This window comes from Bombus affinis, chromosome 17 (genome assembly GCF_024516045.1).
Source record: "Bombus affinis isolate iyBomAffi1 chromosome 17, iyBomAffi1.2, whole genome shotgun sequence".
NCBI lineage: Eukaryota > Metazoa > Arthropoda > Insecta > Hymenoptera > Apidae > Bombus > Bombus affinis.
In genome coordinates, this window is record NC_066360.1 from 3,323,828 (window position 1) to 3,350,927 (window position 27,100).

General features: G+C 36.6%; 1 protein-coding gene across 10 annotated transcripts in view; it reads right to left on the reverse strand.

Moving 5' to 3' along the window:
- LOC126926018 (neurexin-1) overlaps positions 1-27,100 on the reverse strand; it is a 659,019-nt gene that overhangs the window by 83,402 nt on the left and 548,517 nt on the right. For all 10 annotated transcript variants that reach the window (XM_050742092.1, XM_050742091.1, XM_050742090.1 and 7 more), the window contains 2 exons: positions 24,698-24,876; positions 23,022-23,193 (listed from right to left, as the gene is read on the reverse strand). In XM_050742092.1, the coding sequence (XP_050598049.1) occupies positions 23,022-23,193; positions 24,698-24,876 (351 nt within the window). The remainder of the gene's footprint in view (positions 1-23,021; positions 23,194-24,697; positions 24,877-27,100) is intronic.

Sequence of the window (27,100 nt, forward strand, 5' to 3'; positions counted from 1 at the left end):
TTAGTGGGCATGGCAACAACGTCCGCCCGAGTCCCACAGAACTCAGTGATGCGGTCACTGAGCATGCGTAACATCATTTCCCCCACCACGCAAAGGAAAAAAAGAGGGTAGTAGGAAAATAAGCAATTCGGAAGATAAAATGACATAATGCGAGGGATTTGTAAAAACAGTTGAGCAAATCGATTACAGGTATATGGCTAGACAATTAGAGTTGTTCTGTGAGCCTATGAGCCAATCAGCATGCCCTCGGGAGCTAGGGAAGCAGGAAAGTCCTGGAGGTATGTTATTAAGGGGAGTTTCCAGAAACAATGTTAGATTTGTTCATTGGCTGCCAACTCTTGAATATGTAGAGTTAAAATATCTAATATCTAATCTGGACATTTATATCACAACTGTATACATTGACCGATCTCTAAAAAATTTAATTTTGAATTTAATGTGCGTCTATGTCGATCGTTTGACATTATAATTTTTCAGAGGACAATTATAATATAATTACCTGGTCGTACAACATTGTAGAATCAATTTCTTTAGATTTCCAGGGTAGTAGGAAAAGAAGCAATTCGGAAGATAAAATGACGTAATCGCGGAATATGTAAAAACAGCTGAGCAAATCGATTACAGGTATATGGTTAGACAATTAGAGTTGTTCTGTGAGCCTATGAGCCAATCAGCATGCCCTCAGGAGCTAGGGAAGCAGGAGAGTCCTGGAGGTATGTTATTAAGGGGAGTTTCCAGAAACAATGTTAGATTTGTTCATTGGCTGCCAACTCTTGAATATGTAGAGTTAAAATATCTAATATCTAATCTGGAAATTTATATCGCAACTGTATACATTGACTGATCTCTAAAAAATTTAATTTTGTATTTAATGTGCATCTATGTCGATCGTTTGAAAATATAATTTTTCAGAGGAAAATTATAATATAATTACCTGGTCGTACAACATTGTAGAATAAATTTCTTTAGATTACCAGGGTAGTAAGAAAGTGACGGAGCATGAAAAGACAACCCTGGTGGCTGCCGGCAGGTTTTACCGAGGTTGTCTGTCCTCAAAGCAGACGATGAAGGTGGAGGGGGTTTTAGTGGGCATGGCAACAACGTCCGCCCGAGTCCCACAGAACTCAGTGATGCGGTCACTGAGCATGCGTAACATCATTTCCCCCACCACGCAAAGGAAAAAAAGAGGGTAGTAGGAAAATAAGCAATTCGGAAGATAAAATGACATAATGCGAGGAATTTGTAAAAACAGTTGAGCAAATCGATTACAGGTATATGGTTAGACAATTAGAGTTGTTCTGTGAGCCTATGAGCCAATCAGCATGCCCTCGGGAGCTAGGGAAGCAGCAAAGTCCTGGAGGTATGTTATTAAGGGGAGTTTCCAGAAACAATGTTAGATTTGTTCATTGGCTGCCAACTCTTGAATATGTAGAGTTAAAATATCTAATATCTAATCTGGAAATTTATATCACAACTGTATACATTGACTGATCTCTAAAAAATTTAATTTTGAATTTAATGTGCGTCTATGTCGATCGTTTGACATTATAATTTTTCAGAGGAAAATTATAATATAATTACCTGGTCGTACAACATTGTAGAATCAATTTCTTTAGATTTCCAGGGTAGTAGGAAAAGAAGCAATTCGGAAGATAAAATGACATAATGCGAGGGATTTGTAAAAACAGTTGAGCAAATCGATTACAGGTATATGGCTAGACAATTAGAGTTGTTCTGTGAGCCTATGAGCCAATCAGCATGCCCTCGGGAGCTAGGGAAGCAGGAAAGTCCTGGAGGTATGTTATTAAGGGGAGTTTCCAGAAACAATGTTAGATTTGTTCATTGGCTGCCAACTCTTGAATATGTAGAGTTAAAATATCTAATATCTAATCTGGAAATTTATATCACAACTGTATACATTGACTGATCTCTAAAAAATTTAATTTTGAATTTAATGTGCGTCTATGTCGATCGTTTGACATTATAATTTTTCAGAGGAAAATTATAATATAATTACCTGGTCGTACAACATTGTAGAATCCATTTCTTTAGATTTCCAGGGTAGTAGGAAAAGAAGCAATTCGGAAGATAAAATGACGTAATCGCGGAATATGTAAAAACAGCTGAGCAAATCGATTACAGGTATATGGTTAGACAATTAGAGTTGTTCTGTGAGCCTATGAGCCAATCAGCATGCCCTCAGGAGCTAGGGAAGCAGGATAGTCCTGGAGGTATGTTATTAAGGGGAGTTTCCAGAAACAATGTTAGATTTGTTCATTGGCTGCCAACTCTTGAATATGTAGAGTTAAAATATCTAATATCTAATCTGGAAATTTATATCGCAACTGTATACATTGACTGACCTCTAAAAAATTTAATTTTGTATTTAATGTGCATCTATGTCGATCGTTTGAAAATATAATTTTTCAGAGGAAAATTATAATATAATTACCTGGTCGTACAACATTGTAGAATAAATTTCTTTAGATTACCAGGGTAGTAAGAAAGTGACGGAGCATGAAAAGACAACCCTGGTGGCTGCCGGCAGGTTTTACCGAGGTTGTCTGTCCTCAAAGCAGACGATGAAGGTGGAGGGGGTTTTAGTGGGCATGGCAACAACGTCCGCCCGAGTCCCACAGAACTCAGTGATGCGGTCACTGAGCATGCGTAACATCATTTCCCCCACCACGCAAAGGAAAAAAAGAGGGTAGTAGGAAAATAAGCAATTCGGAAGATAAAATGACATAATGCGAGGGATTTGTAAAAACAGTTGAGCAAATCGATTACAGGTATATGGCTAGACAATTAGAGTTGTTCTGTGAGCCTATGAGCCAATCAGCATGCCCTCGGGAGCTAGGGAAGCAGGAGAGTCCTGGAGGTATGTTATTAAGGGGAGTTTCCAGAAACAATGTTAGATTTGTTCATTGGCTGCCAACTCTTGAATATGTAGAGTTAAAATATCTAATATCTAATCTGGAAATTTATATCGCAACTGTATACATTGACTGATCTCTAAAAAATTTAATTTTGTATTTAATGTGCATCTATGTCGATCGTTTGAAAATATAATTTTTCAGAGGAAAATTATAATATAATTACCTGGTCGTACAACATTGTAGAATAAATTTCTTTAGATTACCAGGGTAGTAAGAAAGTGACGGAGCATGAAAAGACAACCCTGGTGGCTGCCGGCAGGTTTTACCGAGGTTGTCTGTCCTCAAAGCAGACGATGAAGGTGGAGGGGGTTTTAGTGGGCATGGCAACAACGTCCGCCCGAGTCCCACAGAACTCAGTGATGCGGTCACTGAGCATGCGTAACATCATTTCCCCCACCACGCAAAGGAGAAAAAGAGGGTAGTAGGAAAATAAGCAATTCGGAAGATAAAATGACATAATGCGAGGAATTTGTAAAAACAGTTGAGCAAATCGATTACAGGTATATGGTTAGACAATTAGAGTTGTTCTGTGAGCCTATGAGCCAATCAGCATGCCCTCGGGAGCTAGGGAAGCAGGAAAGTCCTGGAGGTATGTTATTAAGGGGAGTTTCCAGAAACAATGTTAGATTTGTTCATTGGCTGCCAACTCTTGAATATGTAGAGTTAAAATATCTAATATCTAATCTGGAAATTTATATCACAACTGTATACATTGACCGATCTCTAAAAAATTTAATTTTGAATTTAATGTGCGTCTATGTCGATCGTTTGACATTATAATTTTTCAGAGGAAAATTATAATATAATTACCTGGTCGTACAACATTGTAGAATCAATTTCTTTAGATTTCCAGGGTAGTAGGAAAAGAAGCAATTCGGAAGATAAAATGACGTAATCGCGGAATATGTAAAAACAGCTGAGCAAATCGATTACAGGTATATGGTTAGACAATTAGAGTTGTTCTGTGAGCCTATGAGCCAATCAGCATGCCCTCAGGAGCTAGGGAAGCAGGAGAGTCCTGGAGGTATGTTATTAAGGGGAGTTTCCAGAAACAATGTTAGATTTGTTCATTGGCTGCCAACTCTTGAATATGTAGAGTTAAAATATCTAATATCTAATGTGGAAATTTATATCGCAACTGTATACATTGACTGATCTCTAAAAAATTTAATTTTGTATTTAATGTGCATCTATGTCGATCGTTTGAAAATATAATTTTTCAGAGGAAAATTATAATATAATTACCTGGTCGTACAACATTGTAGAATAAATTTCTTTAGATTACCAGGGTAGTAAGAAAGTGACGGAGCATGAAAAGACAACCCTGGTGGCTGCCGGCAGGTTTTACCGAGGTTGTCTGTCCTCAAAGCAGACGATGAAGGTGGAGGGGGTTTTAGTGGGCATGGCAACAACGTCCGCCCGAGTCCCACAGAACTCAGTGATGCGGTCACTGAGCATGCGTAACATCATTTCCCCCACCACGCAAAGGAAAAAAAGAGGGTAGTAGGAAAATAAGCAATTCGGAAGATAAAATGACATAATGCGAGGAATTTGTAAAAACAGTTGAGCAAATCGATTACAGGTATATGGTTAGACAATTAGAGTTGTTCTGTGAGCCTATGAGCCAATCAGCATGCCCTCGGGAGCTAGGGAAGCAGCAAAGTCCTGGAGGTATGTTATTAAGGGGAGTTTCCAGAAACAATGTTAGATTTGTTCATTGGCTGCCAACTCTTGAATATGTAGAGTTAAAATATCTAATATCTAATCTGGAAATTTATATCACAACTGTATACATTGACTGATCTCTAAAAAATTTAATTTTGAATTTAATGTGCGTCTATGTCGATCGTTTGACATTATAATTTTTCAGAGGAAAATTATAATATAATTACCTGGTCGTACAACATTGTAGAATCAATTTCTTTAGATTTCCAGGGTAGTAGGAAAAGAAGCAATTCGGAAGATAAAATGACATAATGCGAGGGATTTGTAAAAACAGTTGAGCAAATCGATTACAGGTATATGGCTAGACAATTAGAGTTGTTCTGTGAGCCTATGAGCCAATCAGCATGCCCTCGGGAGCTAGGGAAGCAGGAAAGTCCTGGAGGTATGTTATTAAGGGGAGTTTCCAGAAACAATGTTAGATTTGTTCATTGGCTGCCAACTCTTGAATATGTAGAGTTAAAATATCTAATATCTAATCTGGAAATTTATATCACAACTGTATACATTGACTGATCTCTAAAAAATTTAATTTTGAATTTAATGTGCGTCTATGTCGATCGTTTGACATTATAATTTTTCAGAGGAAAATTATAATATAATTACCTGGTCGTACAACATTGTAGAATCCATTTCTTTAGATTTCCAGGGTAGTAGGAAAAGAAGCAATTCGGAAGATAAAATGACGTAATCGCGGAATATGTAAAAACAGCTGAGCAAATCGATTACAGGTATATGGTTAGACAATTAGAGTTGTTCTGTGAGCCTATGAGCCAATCAGCATGCCCTCAGGAGCTAGGGAAGCAGGATAGTCCTGGAGGTATGTTATTAAGGGGAGTTTCCAGAAACAATGTTAGATTTGTTCATTGGCTGCCAACTCTTGAATATGTAGAGTTAAAATATCTAATATCTAATCTGGAAATTTATATCGCAACTGTATACATTGACTGACCTCTAAAAAATTTAATTTTGTATTTAATGTGCATCTATGTCGATCGTTTGAAAATATAATTTTTCAGAGGAAAATTATAATATAATTACCTGGTCGTACAACATTGTAGAATAAATTTCTTTAGATTACCAGGGTAGTAAGAAAGTGACGGAGCATGAAAAGACAACCCTGGTGGCTGCCGGCAGGTTTTACCGAGGTTGTCTGTCCTCAAAGCAGACGATGAAGGTGGAGGGGGTTTTAGTGGGCATGGCAACAACGTCCGCCCGAGTCCCACAGAACTCAGTGATGCGGTCACTGAGCATGCGTAACATCATTTCCCCCACCACGCAAAGGAGAAAAAGAGGGTAGTAGGAAAATAAGCAATTCGGAAGATAAAATGACATAATGCGAGGAATTTGTAAAAACAGTTGAGCAAATCGATTACAGGTATATGGTTAGACAATTAGAGTTGTTCTGTGAGCCTATGAGCCAATCAGCATGCCCTCGGGAGCTAGGGAAGCAGGAAAGTCCTGGAGGTATGTTATTAAGGGGAGTTTCCAGAAACAATGTTAGATTTGTTCATTGGCTGCCAACTCTTGAATATGTAGAGTTAAAATATCTAATATCTAATCTGGAAATTTATATCACAACTGTATACATTGACCGATCTCTAAAAAATTTAATTTTGAATTTAATGTGCGTCTATGTCGATCGTTTGACATTATAATTTTTCAGAGGAAAATTATAATATAATTACCTGGTCGTACAACATTGTAGAATCAATTTCTTTAGATTTCCAGGGTAGTAGGAAAAGAAGCAATTCGGAAGATAAAATGACGTAATCGCGGAATATGTAAAAACAGCTGAGCAAATCGATTACAGGTATATGATTAGACGATTAGAATTGTTCTGTGAGCCGATGAGCCAATTAGCATGCCGTCGGGAACTAGGGAAGCAGGAAAGTCCTGGAGGTATGTTCTTAAGGGGAGTTTCCAGAAACAATGTTACATTTGTTCATTGGCTGCCAACTCTTGAATATGTAGAGTTAAAATATCTAATATCTAATCTTGAAATTTATATCGCAACTGTATACATTGACTGATCTCTAAAAAATTTAATTTTGTATTTAATGTGCGTCTATGTCGATCGTTTGAAAATATAATTTTTCAGAGGAAAATTATAATATAATTACCTGGTCGTACAACATTGTAGAATAAATTTCTTTAGATTACCAGGGTAGTAAGAAAGTGACGGAGCATGAAAAGACAACCCTGGTGGCTGCCGGCAGGTTTTACCGAGGTTGTCTGTCCTCAAAGCAGACGATGAAGGTGGAGGGGGTTTTAGTGGGCATGGCAACAACGTCCGCCCGAGTCCCACAGAACTCAGTGATGCGGTCACTGAGCATGCGTAACATCATTTCCCCCACCACGCAAAGGAAAAAAAGAGGGTAGTAGGAAAATAAGCAATTCGGAAGATAAAATGACATAATGCGAGGAATTTGTAAAAACAGTTGAGCAAATCGATTACAGGTATATGGTTAGACAATTAGAGTTGTTCTGTGAGCCTATGAGCCAATCAGCATGCCCTCGGGAGCTAGGGAAGCAGGAAAGTCCTGGAGGTATGTTATTAAGGGGAGTTTCCAGAAACAATGTTAGATTTGTTCATTGGCTGCCAACTCTTGAATATGTAGAGTTAAAATATCTAATATCTAATCTGGAAATTTATATCACAACTGTATACATTGACTGATCTCTAAAAAATTTAATTTTGAATTTAATGTGCGTCTATGTCGATCGTTTGACATTATAATTTTTCAGAGGAAAATTATAATATAATTACCTGGTCGTACAACATTGTAGAATCAATTTCTTTAGATTTCCAGGGTAGTAGGAAAAGAAGCAATTCGGAAGATAAAATGACGTAATCGCGGAATATGTAAAAACAGCTGAGCAAATCGATTACAGGTATATGATTAGACGATTAGAATTGTTCTGTGAGCCGATGAGCCAATTAGCATGCCGTCGGGAACTAGGGAAGCAGGAAAGTCCTGGAGGTATGTTCTTAAGGGGAGTTTCCAGAAACAATGTTACATTTGTTCATTGGCTGCCAACTCTTGAATATGTAGAGTTAAAATATCTAATATCTAATCTGGAAATTTATATCGCAACTGTATACATTGACTGATCTCTAAAAAATTTAATTTTGTATTTAATGTGCGTCTATGTCGATCGTTTGAAAATATAATTTTTCAGAGGAAAATTATAATATAATTACCTGGTCGTACAACATTGTAGAATAAATTTCTTTAGATTATCAGGGTAGTAGGAAAGTGACGGAGCATGAAAAGACAACCCTGATGGCTGCCGGCAGGTTTTACCGAGGTTGTCTGTCCTCAAAGCAGACGATGAAGGTGGAGGGGGTTTTAGTGGGCATGGCAACAACGTCCGCCCGAGTCCCACAGAACTCAGTGATGCGGTCACTGAGCATGCGTAACATCATTTCCCCCACCACGCAAAGGAGAAAAAGAGGGTAGTAGGAAAATAAGCAATTCGGAAGATAAAATGACATAATGCGAGGGATTTGTAAAAACAGTTGAGCAAATCGATTACAGGTATATGGCTAGACAATTAGAGTTGTTCTGTGAGCCTATGAGCCAATCAGCATGCCCTCGGGAGCTAGGGAAGCAGGAAAGTCCTGGAGGTATGTTATTAAGGGGAGTTTCCAGAAACAATGTTAGATTTGTTCATTGGCTGCCAACTCTTGAATATGTAGAGTTAAAATATCTAATATCTAATCTGGAAATTTATATCACAACTGTATACATTGACTGATCTCTAAAAAATTTAATTTTGAATTTAATGTGCGTCTATGTCGATCGTTTGACATTATAATTTTTCAGAGGAAAATTATAATATAATTACCTGGTCGTACAACATTGTAGAATCAATTTCTTTAGATTTCCAGGGTAGTAGGAAAAGAAGCAATTCGGAAGATAAAATGACGTAATCGCGGAATATGTAAAAACAGCTGAGCAAATCGATTACAGGTATATGATTAGACGATTAGAATTGTTCTGTGAGCCGATGAGCCAATTAGCATGCCGTCGGGAACTAGGGAAGCAGGAAAGTCCTGGAGGTATGTTCTTAAGGGGAGTTTCCAGAAACAATGTTACATTTGTTCATTGGCTGCCAACTCTTGAATATGTAGAGTTAAAATATCTAATATCTAATCTGGAAATTTATATCGCAACTGTATACATTGACTGACCTCTAAAAAATTTAATTTTGTATTTAATGTGCATCTATGTCGATCGTTTGAAAATATAATTTTTCAGAGGAAAATTATAATATAATTACCTGGTCGTACAACATTGTAGAATAAATTTCTTTAGATTACCAGGGTAGTAAGAAAGTGACGGAGCATGAAAAGACAACCCTGGTGGCTGCCGGCAGGTTTTACCGAGGTTGTCTGTCCTCAAAGCAGACGATGAAGGTGGAGGGGGTTTTAGTGGGCATGGCAACAACGTCCGCCCGAGTCCCACAGAACTCAGTGATGCGGTCACTGAGCATGCGTAACATCATTTCCCCCACCACGCAAAGGAGAAAAAGAGGGTAGTAGGAAAATAAGCAATTCGGAAGATAAAATGACATAATGCGAGGAATTTGTAAAAACAGTTGAGCAAATCGATTACAGGTATATGGTTAGACAATTAGAGTTGTTCTGTGAGCCTATGAGCCAATCAGCATGCCCTCGGGAGCTAGGGAAGCAGGAAAGTCCTGGAGGTATGTTATTAAGGGGAGTTTCCAGAAACAATGTTAGATTTGTTCATTGGCTGCCAACTCTTGAATATGTAGAGTTAAAATATCTAATATCTAATCTGGAAATTTATATCACAACTGTATACATTGACCGATCTCTAAAAAATTTAATTTTGAATTTAATGTGCGTCTATGTCGATCGTTTGAAAATATAATTTTTCAGAGGAAAATTATAATATAATTACCTGGTCGTACAACATTGTAGAATAAATTTCTTTAGATTACCAGGGTAGTAGGAAAGTGACGGAGCATGAAAAGACAACCCTGATGGCTGCCGGCAGGTTTTACCGAGGTTGTCTGTCCTCAAAGCAGACGATGAAGGTGGAGGGGGTTTTAGTGGGCATGGCAACAACGTCCGCCCGAGTCCCACAGAACTCAGTGATGCGGTCACTGAGCATGCGTAACATCATTTCCCCCACCACGCAAAGGAAAAAAAGAGGGTAGTAGGAAAATAAGCAATTCGGAAGATAAAATGACATAATGCGAGGGATTTGTAAAAACAGTTGAGCAAATCGATTACAGGTATATGGCTAGACAATTAGAGTTGTTCTGTGAGCCTATGAGCCAATCAGCATGCCCTCGGGAGCTAGGGAAGCAGGAAAGTCCTGGAGGTATGTTATTAAGGGGAGTTTCCAGAAACAATGTTAGATTTGTTCATTGGCTGCCAACTCTTGAATATGTAGAGTTAAAATATCTAATATCTAATCTGGAAATTTATATCGCAACTGTATACATTGACTGATCTCTAAAAAATTTAATTTTGTATTTAATGTGCGTCTATGTCGATCGTTTGACATTATAATTTTTCAGAGGAAAATTATAATATAATTACCTGGTCGTACAACATTGTAGAATCAATTTCTTTAGATTTCCAGGGTAGTAGGAAAAGAAGCAATTCGGAAGATAAAATAACGTAATCGCGGAATATGTAAAAACAGCTGAGCAAATCGATTACAGGTATATGGTTAGACAATTAGAGTTGTTCTGTGAGCCTATGAGCCAATCAGCATGCCCTCGGGAGCTAGGGAAGCAGGAAAGTCCTGGAGGTATGTTATTAAGGGGAGTTTCCAGAAACAATGTTAGATTTGTTAATTGGCTGCCAACTCTTGAATATGTAGAGTTAAAATATCTAATATCTAATCTGGAAATTTATATCGCAACTGTATACATTGACTGATCTCTAAAAAATTTAATTTTGTATTTAATGTGCGTCTATGTCGATCGTTTGACATTATAATTTTTCAGAGGAAAATTATAATATAATTACCTGGTCGTACAACATTGTAGAATCAATTTCATTAGATTTCCAGGGTAGTAGGAAAAGAAGCAATTCGGAAGATAAAATGACGTAATCGCGGAATATGTAAAAACAGCTGAGCAAATCGATTACAGGTATATGATTAGACGATTAGAATTGTTCTGTGAGCCGATGAGCCAATTAGCATGCCCTCGGGAACTAGGGAAGCAGGAAAGTCCTGGAGGTATGTTATTAAGGGGAGTTTCCAGAAACAATGTTAGATTTGTTCATTGGCTGCCAACTCTTGAATATGTAGAGTTAAAATATCTAATATCTAATCTGGAAATTTATATCGCAACTGTATACATTGACTGATCTCTAAAAAATTTAATTTAGTATTTAATGTGCGTCTATGTCGATCGTTTGAAAATATAATTTTTCAGAGGAAAATTATAATATAATTACCTGGTCGTACAACATTGTAGAATAAATTTCTTTAGATTACCAGGGTAGTAGGAAAGTGACGGAGCATGAAAAGACAACCCTGATGGCTGCCGGCAGGTTTTACCGAGGTTGTCTGTCCTCAAAGCAGACGATGAAGGTGGAGGGGGTTTTAGTGGGCATGGCAACAACGTCCGCCCGAGTCCCCCACAACCCAGTGATGCGGTCACTGAGCATGCGTAACATCATTTCCCCCACCACGCAAAGGAAAAAAAGAGGGTAGTAGGAAAATAAGCAATTCGGAAGATAAAATGACATAATGCGAGGGATTTGTAAAAACAGTTGAGCAAATCGATTACAGGTATATGGCTAGACAATTAGAGTTGTTCTGTGAGCCTATGAGCCAATCAGCATGCCCTCGGGAGCTAGGGAAGCAGGAAAGTCCTGGAGGTATGTTATTAAGGGGAGTTTCCAGAAACAATGTTAGATTTGTTCATTGGCTGCCAACTCTTGAATATGTAGAGTTAAAATATCTAATATCTAATCTGGAAATTTATATCACAACTGTATACATTGACCGATCTCTAAAAAATTTAATTTTGAATTTAATGTGCGTCTATGTCGATCGTTTGACATTATAATTTTTCAGAGGAAAATTATAATATAATTACCTGGTCGTACAACATTGTAGAATCAATTTCTTTAGATTTCCAGGGTAGTAGGAAAAGAAGCAATTCGGAAGATAAAATGACGTAATCGCGGAATATGTAAAAACAGCTGAGCAAATCGATTACAGGTATATGGTTAGACAATTAGAGTTGTTCTGTGAGCCTATGAGCCAATCAGCATGCCCTCAGGAGCTAGGGAAGCAGGAGAGTCCTGGAGGTATGTTATTAAGGGGAGTTTCCAGAAACAATGTTAGATTTGTTCATTGGCTGCCAACTCTTGAATATGTAGAGTTAAAATATCTAATATCTAATCTGGAAATTTATATCGCAACTGTATACATTGACTGATCTCTAAAAAATTTAATTTTGAATTTAATGTGCGTCTATGTCGATCGTTTGACATTATAATTTTTCAGAGGAAAATTATAATATAATTACCTGGTCGTACAACATTGTAGAATCAATTTCTTTAGATTTCCAGGGTAGTAGGAAAAGAAGCAATTCGGAAGATAAAATGACGTAATCGCGGAATATGTAAAAACAGCTGAGCAAATCGATTACAGGTATATGGTTAGACAATTAGAGTTGTTCTGTGAGCCTATGAGCCAATCAGCATGCCCTCGGGAGCTAGGGAAGCAGGAGAGTCCTGGAGGTATGTTATTAAGGGGAGTTTCCAGAAACAATGTTAGATTTGTTCATTGGCTGCCAACTCTTGAATATGTAGAGTTAAAATATCTAATATCTAATCTGGAAATTTATATCGCAACTGTATACATTGACTGATCTCTAAAAAATTTAATTTTGTATTTAATGTGCATCTATGTCGATCGTTTGAAAATATAATTTTTCAGAGGAAAATTATAATATAATTACCTGGTCGTACAACATTGTAGAATAAATTTCTTTAGATTACCAGGGTAGTAAGAAAGTGACGGAGCATGAAAAGACAACCCTGGTGGCTGCCGGCAGGTTTTACCGAGGTTGTCTGTCCTCAAAGCAGACGATGAAGGTGGAGGGGGTTTTAGTGGGCATGGCAACAACGTCCGCCCGAGTCCCACAGAACCCAGTGATGCGGTCACTGAGCATGCGTAACATCATTTCCCCCACCACGCAAAGGAAAAAAAGAGGGTAGTAGGAAAATAAGCAATTCGGAAGATAAAATGACATAATGCGAGGAATTTGTAAAAACAGTTGAGCAAATCGATTACAGGTATATGGTTAGACAATTAGAGTTGTTCTGTGAGCCTATGAGCCAATCAGCATGCCCTCGGGAGCTAGGGAAGCAGGAAAGTCCTGGAGGTATGTTATTAAGGGGAGTTTCCAGAAACAATGTTAGATTTGTTCATTGGCTGCCAACTCTTGAATATGTAGAGTTAAAATATCTAATATCTAATCTGGAAATTTATATCCCAACTGTATACATTGACTGATCTCTAAAAAATTTAATTTTGAATTTAATGTGCGTCTATGTCGATCGTTTGACATTATAATTTTTCAGAGGAAAATTATAATATAATTACCTGGTCGTACAACATTGTAGAATCAATTTCTTTAGATTTCCAGGGTAGTAGGAAAAGAAGCAATTCGGAAGATAAAATGACGTAATCGCGGAATATGTAAAAACAGCTGAGCAAATCGATTACAGGTATATGATTAGACGATTAGAATTGTTCTGTGAGCCGATGAGCCAATTAGCATTCCCTCGGGAACTAGGGAAGCAGGAAAGTCCTGGAGGTATGTTATTAAGGGGAGTTTCCAGAAACAATGTTAGATTTGTTCATTGGCTGCCAACTCTTGAATATGTAGAGTTAAAATATCTAATATCTAATCTGGAAATTTATATCGCAACTGTATACATTGACTGATCTCTAAAAAATTTAATTTTGTATTTAATGTGCGTCTATGTCGATCGTTTGAAAATATAATTTTTCAGAGGAAAATTATAATATAATTACCTGGTCGTACAACATTGTAGAATAAATTTCTTTAGATTACCAGGGTAGTAGGAAAGTGACGGAGCATGAAAAGACAACCCTGATGGCTGCCGGCAGGTTTTACCGAGGTTGTCTGTCCACAAAGCAGACGATGAAGGTGGAGGGGGTTTTAGTGGGCATGGCAACAACGTCCGCCCGAGTCCCACACAACCCAGTGATGCGGTCACTGAGCATGCGTAACATCATTTCCCCCACCACGCAAAGGAAAAAAAGAGGGTAGTAGGAAAATAAGCAATTCGGAAGATAAAATGACATAATGCGAGGAATTTGTAAAAACAGTTGAGCAAATCGATTACAGGTATATGGTTAGACAATTAGAGTTGTTCTGTGAGCCTATGAGCCAATCAGCATGCCCTCGGGAGCTAGGGAAGCAGGAGAGTCCTGGAGGTATGTTATTAAGGGGAGTTTCCAGAAACAATGTTAGATTTGTTCATTGGCTGCCAACTCTTGAATATGTAGATTTAAAATATCTAATATCTAATCTGGAAATTTATATCGCAACTGTATACATTGACTGATCTCTAAAAAATTTAATTTTGTATTTAATGTGCGTCTATGTCGATCGTTTGACATTATAATTTTTCAGAGGAAAATTATAATATAATTACCTGGTCGTACAACATTGTAGAATAAATTTCTTTAGATTACCAGGGTAGTAAGAAAGTGACGGAGCATGAAAAGACAACCCTGGTGGCTGCCGGCAGGTTTTACCGAGGTTGTCTGTCCTCAAAGCAGACGATGAAGGTGGAGGGGGTTTTAGTGGGCATGGCAACAACGTCCGCCCGAGTCCCACACAACCCAGTGATGCGGTCACTGAGCATGCGTAACATCATTTCCCCCACCACGCAAAGGAAAAAAAAGGGTAGTAGGAAAATAAGCAATTCGGAAGATAAAATGACATAATGCGAGGAATTTGTAAAAACAGCTGAGCAAATCGATTACAGGTATATGATTAGACGATTAGAATTGTTCTGTGAGCCGATGAGCCAATTAGCATGCCTCCGGGAACTAGGGAAGCAGGAAAGTCCTGGAGGTATGTTATTAAGGGGAGTTTCCAGAAACAATGTTAGATTTGTTCATTGGCTGCCAACTCTTGAATATGTAGAGTTAAAATATCTAATATCTAATCTGGAAATTTATATCGCAACTGTATACATTGACTGATCTCTAAAAAATTCAATTTTGTATTTAATGTGCGTCTATGTCGATCGTTTGACATTATAATTTTTCAGAGGAAAATTATAATATAATTACCTGGTCGTACAACATTGTAGAATCAATTTCTTTAGATTTCCAGGGTAGTAGGAAAAGAAGCAATTCGGAAGATAAAATGACGTAATCGCGGAATATGTAAAAACAGCTGAGCAAATCGATTACAGGTATATGGTTAGACAATTAGAGTTGTTCTGTGAGCCTATGAGCCAATCAGCATGCCCTCGGGAGCTAGGGAAGCAGGAAAGTCCTGGAGGTATGTTATTAAGGGGAGTTTCCAGAAACAATGTTAGATTTGTTCATTGGCTGCCAACTCTTGAATATGTAGAGTTAAAATATCTAATATCTAATCTGGAAATTTATATCGCAACTGTATACATTGACTGATCTCTAAAAAATTTAATTTTGTATTTAATGTGCGTCTATGTCGATCGTATGACATTATAATTTTTCAGAGGACAATTATAATATAATTACCTGGTCGTACAACATTGTAGAATAAATTTCTTTAGATTACCAGGGTAGTAAGAAAGTGACGGAGCATGAAAAGACAACCCTGGTGGCTGCCGGCAGGTTTTACCGAGGTTGTCTGTCCTCAAAGCACACGATGAAGGTGGAGGGGGTTTTAGTGGGCATGGCAACAACGTCCGCCCGAGTCCCACACAACCCAGTGATGCGGTCACTGAGCATGCGTAACATCATTTCCCCCACCACGCAAAGGAAAAAAAAGGGTAGTAGGAAAATAAGCAATTCGGAAGATAAAATGACATAATGCGAGGAATTTGTAAAAACAGCTGAGCAAATCGATTACAGGTATATGGCTAGACAATTAGAGTTGTTCTGTGAGCCTATGAGCCAATCAGCATGCCCTCGGGAGCTAGGGAAGCAGGAAAGTCCTGGAGGTATGTTATTAAGGGGAGTTTCCAGAAACAATGTTAGATTTGTTCATTGGCTGCCAACTCTTGAATATGTAGAGTTAAAGTATCTAATATCTAATCTGGAAATTTATATCACAACTGTATACATTGACTGATCTCTAAAAAATTTAATTTTGAATTTAATGTGCGTCTATGTCGATCGTTTGACATTATAATTTTTCAGAGGAAAATTATAATATAATTACCTGGTCGTACAACATTGTAGAATCAATTTCTTTAGATTTCCAGGGTAGTAGGAAAAGAAGCAATTCGGAAGATAAAATGACGTAATCGCGGAATATGTAAAAACAGCTGAGCAAATCGATTACAGGTATATGATTAGACGATTAGAATTGTTCTGTGAGCCGATGAGCCAATTAGCATGCCCTCGGGAACTAGGGAAGCAGGAAAGTCCTGGAGGTATGTTATTAAGGGGAGTTTCCAGAAACAATGTTAGATTTGTTCATTGGCTGCCAACTCTTGAATATGTAGAGTTAAAATATCTAATATCTAATCTGGAAATTTATATCGCAACTGTATACATTGACTGATCTCTAAAAAATTTAATTTAGTATTTAATGTGCGTCTATGTCGATCGTTTGAAAATATAATTTTTCAGAGGAAAATTATAATATAATTACCTGGTCGTACAACATTGTAGAATAAATTTCTTTAGATTACCAGGGTAGTAGGAAAGTGACGGAGCATGAAAAGACAACCCTGATGGCTGCCGGCAGGTTTTACCGAGGTTGTCTGTCCTCAAAGCACACGATGAAGGTGGAGGGGGTTTTAGTGGGCATGGCAACAACGTCCGCCCGAGTCCCACACAACCCAGTGATGCGGTCACTGAGCATGCGTAACATCATTTCCCCCACCACGCAAAGGAAAAAAAGAGGGTAGTAGGAAAATAAGCAATTCGGAAGATAAAATGACATAATGCGAGGAATTTGTAAAAACAGCTGAGCAAATCGATTACAGGTATATGGCTAGACAATTAGACTTGTTCTGTGAGCCGATGAGCCAATTAGCATGCCCTCGGGAACTAGGGAAGCAGGAAAGTCCTGGAGGTATGTTATTAAGGGGAGTTTCCAGAAACAATGTTAGATTTGTTCATTGGCTGCCAACTCTTGAATATGTAGAGTTAAAATATCTAATATCTAATCTGGAAATTTATATCGCAACTGTATACATTGACTGATCTCTAAAAAATTTAATTTTGTATTTAATGTGCGTCTATATCGATCGTTTGAAAATATAATTTTTCAGAGGAAAATTATAATATAATTACCTGGTCGTACAACATTGTAGAATAAATTTCTTTAGATTACCAGGGTAGTAGGAAAGTGACGGAGCATGAAAAGACAACCCTGATGGCTGCCGGCAGGTATTACCGAGGTTGTCTGTCCACAAAGCAGACGATGAAGGTGGAGGGGGTTTTAGTGGGCATGGCAACAACGTCCGCCCGAGTCCCACACAACCCAGTGATGCGGTCACTGAGCATGCGTAACATCATTTCCCCCACCACGCAAAGGAAAAAAAGAGGGTAGTAGGAAAATAAGCAATTCGGAAGATAAAATGACATAATGCGAGGAACTTGTAAAAACAGCTGAGCAAATCGATTACAGGTATATGGTTAGACAATTAGAGTTGTTCTGTGAGCCTATGAACCAATCAGCATGCCCTCGGGAGCTAGGGAAGCAGGAAAGTCCTGGAGGTATGTTATTAAGGGGAGTTTCCAGAAACAATGTTAGATTTGTTCATTGGCTGCCAACTCTTGAATATGTAGAGTTAAAATATCTAATATCTAATCTGGAAATTTATATCCCAACTGTATACATTGACTGATCTCTAAAAGATTTAATTTTGAATTTAATGTGCGTCTATGTCGATCGTTTGACATTATAATTTTTCAGAGGAAAATTATAATATAATTACCTGGTCGTACAACATTGTAGAATCAATTTCTTTAGATTTCCGGGGTAGTAGGAAAAGAAGCAATTCGGAAGATAAAATGACGTAATCGCGGAATATGTAAAAACAGCTGAGCAAATCGATTACAGGTATATGGTTAGACAATTAGAGTTGTTCTGTGAGCCTATGAGCCAATTAGCATGCCCTCGGGAACTAGGGAAGCAGGAAAGTCCTGGAGGTATGTTATTAAGGGGAGTTTCCAGAAACAATGTTAGATTTGTTCATTGGCTGCCAACTCTTGAATATGTAGAGTTAAAATATCTAATATCTAATCTGGAAATTTATATCACAACTGTATACATTGACTGATCTCTAAAAAATTTAATTTTGAATTTAATGTGCGTCTATGTCGATCGTTTGACATTATAATTTTTCAGAGGAAAATTATAATATAATTACCTGGTCGTACAACATTGTAGAATCAATTTCTTTAGATTTCCAGGGTAGTAGGAAAAGAAGCAATTCGGAAGATAAAATGACGTAATCGCGGAATATGTAAAAACAGCTGAGCAAATCGATTACAGGTATATGATTAGACGATTAGAATTGTTCTGTGAGCCGATGAGCCAATTAGCATGCCCTCGGGAACTAGGGAAGCAGGAAAGTCCTGGAGGTATGTTATTAAGGGGAGTTTCCAGAAACAATGTTAGATTTGTTCATTGGCTGCCAACTCTTGAATATGTAGAGTTAAAATATCTAATATCTAATCTGGAAATTTATATCGCAACTGTATACATTGACTGATCTCTAAAAAATTTCATTTTGTATTTAATGTGCGTCTATGTCGATCGTTTGAAAATATAATTTTTCAGAGGAAAATTATAATATAATTACCTGGTCGTACAACATTGTAGAATAAATTTCTTTAGATTACCAGGGTAGTAGGAAAGTGACGGAGCATGAAAAGACAACCCTGATGGCTGCCGGCAGGTTTTACCGAGGTTGTCTGTCCTCAAAGCAGACGATGAAGGTGGAGGGGGTTTTAGTGGGCATGGCAACAACGTCCGCCCGAGTCCCACACAACCCAGTGATGCGGTCACTGAGCATGCGTAACATCATTTCCCCCACCACGCAAAGGAAAAAAAGAGGGTAGTAAGAAAATAAGCAATTCGGAAGATAAAATGACATAATGCGAGGAATTTGTAAAAACAGCTGAGCAAATCGATTACAGGTATATGGCTAGACAATTAGAGTTGTTCTGTGAGCCTATGAGCCAATCAGCATGCCCTCGGGAGCTAGGGAAGCATGAAAGTCCTGGAGGTATGTTATTAAGGGGAGTTTCCAGAAACAATGTTAGATTTGTTCATTGGCTGCCAACTCTTGAATATGTAGAGTTAAAATATCTAATATCTAATCTGGAAATTTATATCGCAACTGTATACATTGACTGATCTCTAAAAAATTTAATTTTGTATTTAATGTGCGTCTATGTCGATCGTTTGACATTATAATTTTTCAGAGGAAAATTATAATATAATTACCTGGTCGTACAACATTGTAGAATCAATTTCTTTAGATTTCCAGGGTAGTAGGAAAAGAAGCAATTCGGAAGATAAAATGACATAATGCGAGGAATTTGTAAAAACAGCTGAGCAAATCGATTACAGGTATATGATTAGACGATTAGAATTGTTCTGTGAGCCGATGAGCCAATTAGCATGCCCTCGGGAACTAGGGAAGCAGGAAAGTCCTGGAGGTATGTTATTAAGGGGAGTTTCCAGAAACAATGTTAGATTTGTTCATTGGCTGCCAACTCTTGAATATGTAGAGTTAAAATATCTAATATCTAATCTGGAAATTTATATCGCAACTGTATACATTGACTGATCTCTAAAAAATTTAATTTTGTATTTAATGTGCGTCTATGTCGATCGTTTGAAAATATAATTTTTCAGAGGAAAATTATAATATAATTACCTGGTCGTACAACATTGTAGAATAAATTTCTTTAGATTACCAGGGTAGTAGGAAAGTGACGGAGCATGAAAAGACAACCCTGATGGCTGCCGGCAGGTTTTACCGAGGTTGTCTGTCCTCAAAGCAGACGATGAAGGTGGAGGGGGTTTTAGTGGGCATGGCAACAACGTCCGCCCGAGTCCCACACAACCCAGTGATGCGGTCACTGAGCATGCGTAACATCATTTCCCCCACCACGCAAAGGAAAAAAAGAGGGTAGTAAGAAAATAAGCAATTCGGAAGATAAAATGACATAATGCGAGGAATTTGTAAAAACAGCTGAGCAAATCGATTACAGGTATATGGCTAGACAATTAGAGTTGTTCTGTGAGCCTATGAGCCAATCAGCATGCCCTCGGGAGCTAGGGAAGCATGAAAGTCCTGGAGGTATGTTATTAAGGGGAGTTTCCAGAAACAATGTTAGATTTGTTCATTGGCTGCCAACTCTTGAATATGTAGAGTTAAAATATCTAATATCTAATCTGGAAATTTATATCGCAACTGTATACATTGACTGATCTCTAAAAAATTTAATTTTGTATTTAATGTGCGTCTATGTCGATCGTTTGACATTATAATTTTTCAGAGGAAAATTATAATATAATTACCTGGTCGTACAACATTGTAGAATCAATTTCTTTAGATTTCCAGGGTAGTAGGAAAAGAAGCAATTCGGAAGATAAAATGACATAATGCGAGGAATTTGTAAAAACAGCTGAGCAAATCGATTACAGGTATATGATTAGACGATTAGAATTGTTCTGTGAGCCGATGAGCCAATTAGCATGCCCTCGGGAACTAGGGAAGCAGGAAAGTCCTGGAGGTATGTTATTAAGGGGAGTTTCCAGAAACAATGTTAGATTTGTTCATTGGCTGCCAACTCTTGAATATGTAGAGTTAAAATATCTAATATCTAATCTGGAAATTTATATCGCAACTGTATACATTGACTGATCTCTAAAAAATTTCATTTTGTATTTAATGTGCGTCTATGTCGATCGTTTGAAAATATAATTTTTCAGAGGAAAATTATAATATAATTACCTGGTCGTACAACATTGTAGAATAAATTTCTTTAGATTACCAGGGTAGTAGGAAAGTGACGGAGCATGAAAAGACAACCCTGATGGCTGCCGGCAGGTTTTACCGAGGTTGTCTGTCCTCAAAGCAGACGATGAAGGTGGAGGGGGTTTTAGTGGGCATGGCAACAACGTCCGCCCGAGTCCCACACAACCCAGTGATGCGGTCACTGAGCATGCGTAACATCATTTCCCCCACCACGCAAAGGAAAAAAAGAGGGTAGTAGGAAAATAAGCAATTCGGAAGATAAAATGACATAATGCGAGGAATTTGTAAAAACAGCTGAGCAAATCGATTACAGGTATATGGTTAGACAATTAGAGTTGTTCTGTGAGCTTTGTTGGTTTTGTATATTCAGGAAAAAAAAATTAATGACTTAATTATCGAGTTGTAAGAAACAGGACGACAGAAGCATGACGGAGGTGCTTTGCGAAAATACCTGTCTTTCGCTCCGCCTTCAAGGGCTTAGACCTCCCCAAATGTATGAAATTTCCTAGGGAATTATACCTGACTTTAGACCTGCCGAAATTTCCTGACCTGTGAAAACATTTCCACGTTCTTTCATACTTTCCTACTCTTTCGTAGTCAACAAGTTAAGTATATTATTTTTAATGTACTGTTATTATTCATATCAATTAACTTTAACTTATTATTATTATTAATTGTATATAGTCCACTAATATACAACACTGAGTGTACATGAAAACCATTATGAAAATAAGAATAGGTAATTAAAAAGAATACTTTTTAAACAAATGCAGTTATTTACTTCGCCTATTAAATGCCACAAATTACAAGTACTACGTTACTTTCTATGTTCTGTATAATTTTGTGCATTACTTGCGCTTTTACATCTTTGCACAATATTTGGTCGTTTCGACCATTTTCTATTCCTCAAACAAGTTCGGTAGACAAATCACCGACAGATTACGATCACCATTTTCAACAATGGTAATCAATTTCTCACGACACGCACGACACCCGGGTCATCATCCACGGCCACGAAAACGCTGGCTACTCGTGGGATCATTCACCCTACCAACGTCACTAGTTTCCCACGGTCCTGGGACCGTGAATGGCACGAGGAAAGCTTATAAAAGGGACCGAAGGACTACAGTCCCATTCAGTTGCTTGCCAGCAACCATATCGTTGTTGTACGTTCAGCATTTTCCCGTCGAGTTGTGTACTTGAACGTTGCAAGGCGAAACTGAACTGTGTGTTACTTTTCTTGAGTTCAAATTTACCTGTTCCGTTTGTTAGTAAAAAGGAAGAATAATCGAGAAATGATCGGTTGATTTGTTACTGTAGCTCACTGGTAGAGTATTTTCCTTGTTTATAACAGACGTGTACTATTATTTTTTAATTTATATAAATGTGTATAAAATACACAAGTGGCTTACAGATTACAAATGATAAAATAATTTACATAAAGTTATACCAAATGGAGAAAGCTGTGACTTTCCTTCTGTTCAGATTAATTCAGATTGTTGTGTTATTTAGTAATAACGCATGAAAGTGTAACTTTCATGGTGGTGTTTTATTATTTCATGTATTACTGGGTATTTGCTGGCATATTTTCCTCAAGCAATGTGTATTATTAAATTTAAATCACTATCAAACATGCTAGCTCAGGCTTGGGCATTGTCTAAATGGAATATTTGAAAAATGATTATTTAAGTAATATCGTATTTGAGCAGATATTATTTTGAAATAGTTGGTAACTAATTAAATAATTTGGCTATGTCGTTTACAATCAAACATACCAAAAACGCAATGTCTAATATTCAACTCAAATTATATGTTATTTTATTTTCAAATAGTTAACTAGAATAGAAAATTATTTGACAACAATTTATTTGTTCTTAACCCAAGATAAAGTCACTTTTCTTCATATTATTTTAAGAACAAGAAGAGCAGCAAAGTATTTGAAGATAATTCATTATCTCAAATTACCAGTTTTTAATCTTCATTTCAAATAAAATTTGCCCAAGCCTGAACAAGGCTAAGTATCGAACCTGCATGAGGAAACTATGACGAAACTATCAACGAGTACATAAATCATTTTTGTATTTGATTGTGATTGCTTTGACGAAGAGTGGCATCTAAGGAAACCTGAAGAAAGAGTGGTCGTTACTTACCTGATGGGTGATTGGACTGCAGATTGTAATCGTCGACCTGCAGCGTGCTGTTTGGTCCTGTTCTAGTGAATCTCACCACGTGATACTGGTTGTCATTCACTTTCACACCGACCTCACCGATAGGATGATCGTTCGTCCCCATATTGTAAACGGCGAAAACGTTTCCTTCCACCTGGAAAATAACGAAAAATATAATTAACAACTGCTTCAAGCATCTCTAAAAAATCTGTGAACGCTCATGTAGATGATATATATGAAATTCGAGAGTTACTGCGATTTTGTTGTCCGTATCTGCACAGAAGCTCGTGAACAAATTGGTGGAACAACGTGGACAATAATTTTGCAAAATTCTATGTGCGAGCAAACGTTTTACGTTCGTTGATTACGTTAGTTGCGCTTAAAATTTGATTAATTCCCATTGTACGTATTCATTTGGTCGATAGTAGAGACAATTGTGTCTTTGATGGTAATAATTTTGTTTCTAATTATATATTTTCTAAATAAAGAATATTAGTATCTAATAAGAGTAGATTTTTACATGGAATATCTATCAAATATGTATTTTAACATTTTTAGTAATCTATTTCTTGTTTTTCATTTGGTAATCGTATTGATGATTTTAATGAGAACTGAAGTATGAAGATATTTTAAGTTATCTTTATAGGTCACTTGTTTAAATATTTCTTGTCTAGACTGTCAGGATTTACAGGCTTCGCATGCTTCATAAGATCAAACTTCTACTCTCTTTGTTTCTTTTCTTCGACTTAGTTGCTTCAGATTAATTTAAATACAGACTTAATCGATTAATCAATGCTTGAAAAATATCGTTTGTGTTATTTTTCCAGAAATTACGCTTTCCAAAAATTTTCCATTAAATTGTGTAATGAATTAATTAAATAAATAATAAACATATTCACTTAGATTGAAATTAACGCAATTAACGTCTTTAGACATATTTCCATATGTTTCTCAGTTTTAGATGTATCTTGTAAAATAAACTGCTATTTAACATATATTCCTGCTTACGCACTTAGCAGCTATTAAGCTACAATTTGCCTGTCATCGCCATTTAACATTCAAATCTTATTACCTATATCTAACAGTGCCATTTGAGTTTTTCTTTCTAGTAATAATCAGCATGAAATATTGTCGCACATAAAATTCTATTTAAATTTAAATATATTACAACATTATATCATATACTACGTAACATATGAGAGAATTTGGGATTTCAGAGGTAAAATCACGCGATATACAATTCTTACACCTATCGTAATCAGTTAATTAACAAATAATACTTATACGATATACTCTACATGTGAAATTATAAATTTCCTCCTTTCATGAAGATCGACGTAATAAAACTTCCAAATTATTCTATAATTATTAACAATTTAATGGTTTTACGAAACACTGTGTGTGACCAAATTTTGTACTCTTTAAGCAGCTTATGAACTATGACCCAAATTAATCTGTAATTACTAACAATTGAATAGTTTAACCAAGTACTACGTGTGAGCAAATTTTCTACTCTTTAAGCAGCTTATGAACTATGATCCAAATTATCCTATAGCCACTAACAATGTAATGGTCTTACGAAATATCATGTGTGACCAAATTTTGTACTTTTTAAGCAGCTTATGAACTACGACTCGAATTATTCTATCGTTACTAACAATTTCAATCTCGAGATAGTCGTTGCTGGAAGCAGATTCTATTCTGACGAGGACGGCGTCGCTCACGCTTGTTACAAAGCCCAAGGCCACCGTGTCTCTCTTCATTTCCGGCCTCTGATTCGGCGGGAACGTGTAGGTGATAATTCCTCTGCCAGCTCCGAATTCGTAAGCTGCTGCTTCTGTAACGACACAACCATAAGCCCATGAAATACAGAGTTAATAGAAAATTACTAAATATTAAACGCTAGAGCTAACCAACCATCACTAAAATGTAAAGTCTGTGAGGAAGGAATCGCAATGACAGAGATCGTATTATATGGAAAAATAATTTGTCAGAGGAGAAGCTAACTTTTCACCTGATACATTTTTACCAAAAACTCATTCCATTTTCCAGAGACACGTTATCGTACATTTATAACAGTTGTTTGCTATCGACACGAACTGGCTTGTCACTGGCAGAAATTAAAAGACAATGAATTGAACTGAATGAAAAGTTAGACGCGAGGACTATCTTTTACAATTATCAAACAACGTATAGTCAATATCTGTCGTTCGAGGATAATTCATTTTCGATTCTTTTAACTTTATGTTTCTCTGAATCTAATTAATGGCAAAGAGTTTCCCATTTCGCATAGTTGCTGTTAGTCCACGACCTATTGCCCTATCGTCCAATTTAATAAATTTATCAATAAGATTTATCTCGTGATTCTACTTAAATATATATTTCTTAACATTCATCGATTTTCTAAATTTTACATTAACTATACTTGCATGATTCCATGATATTATTCTAGGAGAAACATTTCAAAAGACACGTTCATTCTACGTTCATTCATTTTATATATATAGAAGCAGAATTTTCAACACGACAAACAATGTTGATAACAATATTGCAAGAAATTTTTTTAACTTGCTTATCTTTTTCTAAAATATCCAGGTCATGAAGTATATATGTTTACAGTAATAGCGTTAACACCACTCAACGTAAGTGCTCTAGATTAGAATAATCAGATACGCCTCGTAAAATGAGGGAACTTATTTCGTCTCTTCACGCAGCCTCTAACGACAAATTTTTCATACAAGAATTTTCTACCTTCGAATAACAAAACGCCGAAGAAAGAGGCTGCTAAGCTACTTTACTCGTTTATCAAACTCCTTAGAAAATATACGCATAATCGGATATTCTTAATACAAATTACTGTCGTTTTACTTAGGTTAAATATACTCGGGACGTACAAAATTTATATACATTGTTTTAATGCATTTGCTCAATAAATATTTTCAATGGAAAGAGCGCAGATGCAGCTCGTCTGCTGCGTGTCACAACGAAGATAGTTACATTGGGAAATATACATTGTACAATTTTGATACGCATTACATTATTATCTCGAAGACGCTTTTGATAAGAGAAAAGAAGGAAGGGAAAGAAGTGGAAGGTGAGGAAGATAGGAATCTTCGGGTAAAGTTTCCTTAAACTTCAAGTAACATGTTTATTGTGTGTGACTTATACAGAGTGAGTCGATAGAAACTACTGGGATATCACGTTATCAACGTTCGTCAACGATTTTATCAAAAAATGTTTCAAGTGGAATATGTCTCATCTGATGGCCAGATGAGTACATTTTGATTTCTTAATATCTTACATCTTCTAAGATACTAAGATAACTTTGAGCTTCTTAATAGCCTTCATATTAGTACATGTAATATTTGTTATATTTATATTTATATTTATATTAATTATATTTATATTAATATCTTACATCTTCTAAGATATTAAGATAACTTTGAGCTTCTTAATAGCCTTCATATTAGTACATGTAATATTTGTTATATTTGCAACATTAGTCGATCCACCTGGACATTCTCTAGAAAAAGGTAATTTGTACCGGAAAAGCAATAAGTTTGGCAGATACTTTAACTCGAACTCGTCAGATTTGATGTATGAAAGACAAAGATGATAAAAGCTTTATACAGCTCTCCTGCTTTATACATTAAACTCAACAAATTTGAGTTGACACATCTACAAAAGTCATGGTTTTTTGATAACAATATTACTATACATCATCACTGTTATCATTACCGTTTCTATTATTATATTCATTATCGATATACACATAATAATATTGTACAATGTATAAAACACAGAGATAATAAAAGCGTCTGTCCTTCTGCTTCATACAATACATCAAACTCAATAAATTCGAGTTGACACATCTACAAAAGTCATGGTTTTTTGGTAACAATATTATTATACCTCATCACTGTTATCATTGCCACTTTTATTATTATATTCATTATCATTATTATATATATAATAATATTGTACAATGTATAAGACACATCTACAAAAGTCATGGTTCTTCGGTAACAATATTATTATACCTCATCACTGTTATTATTGCC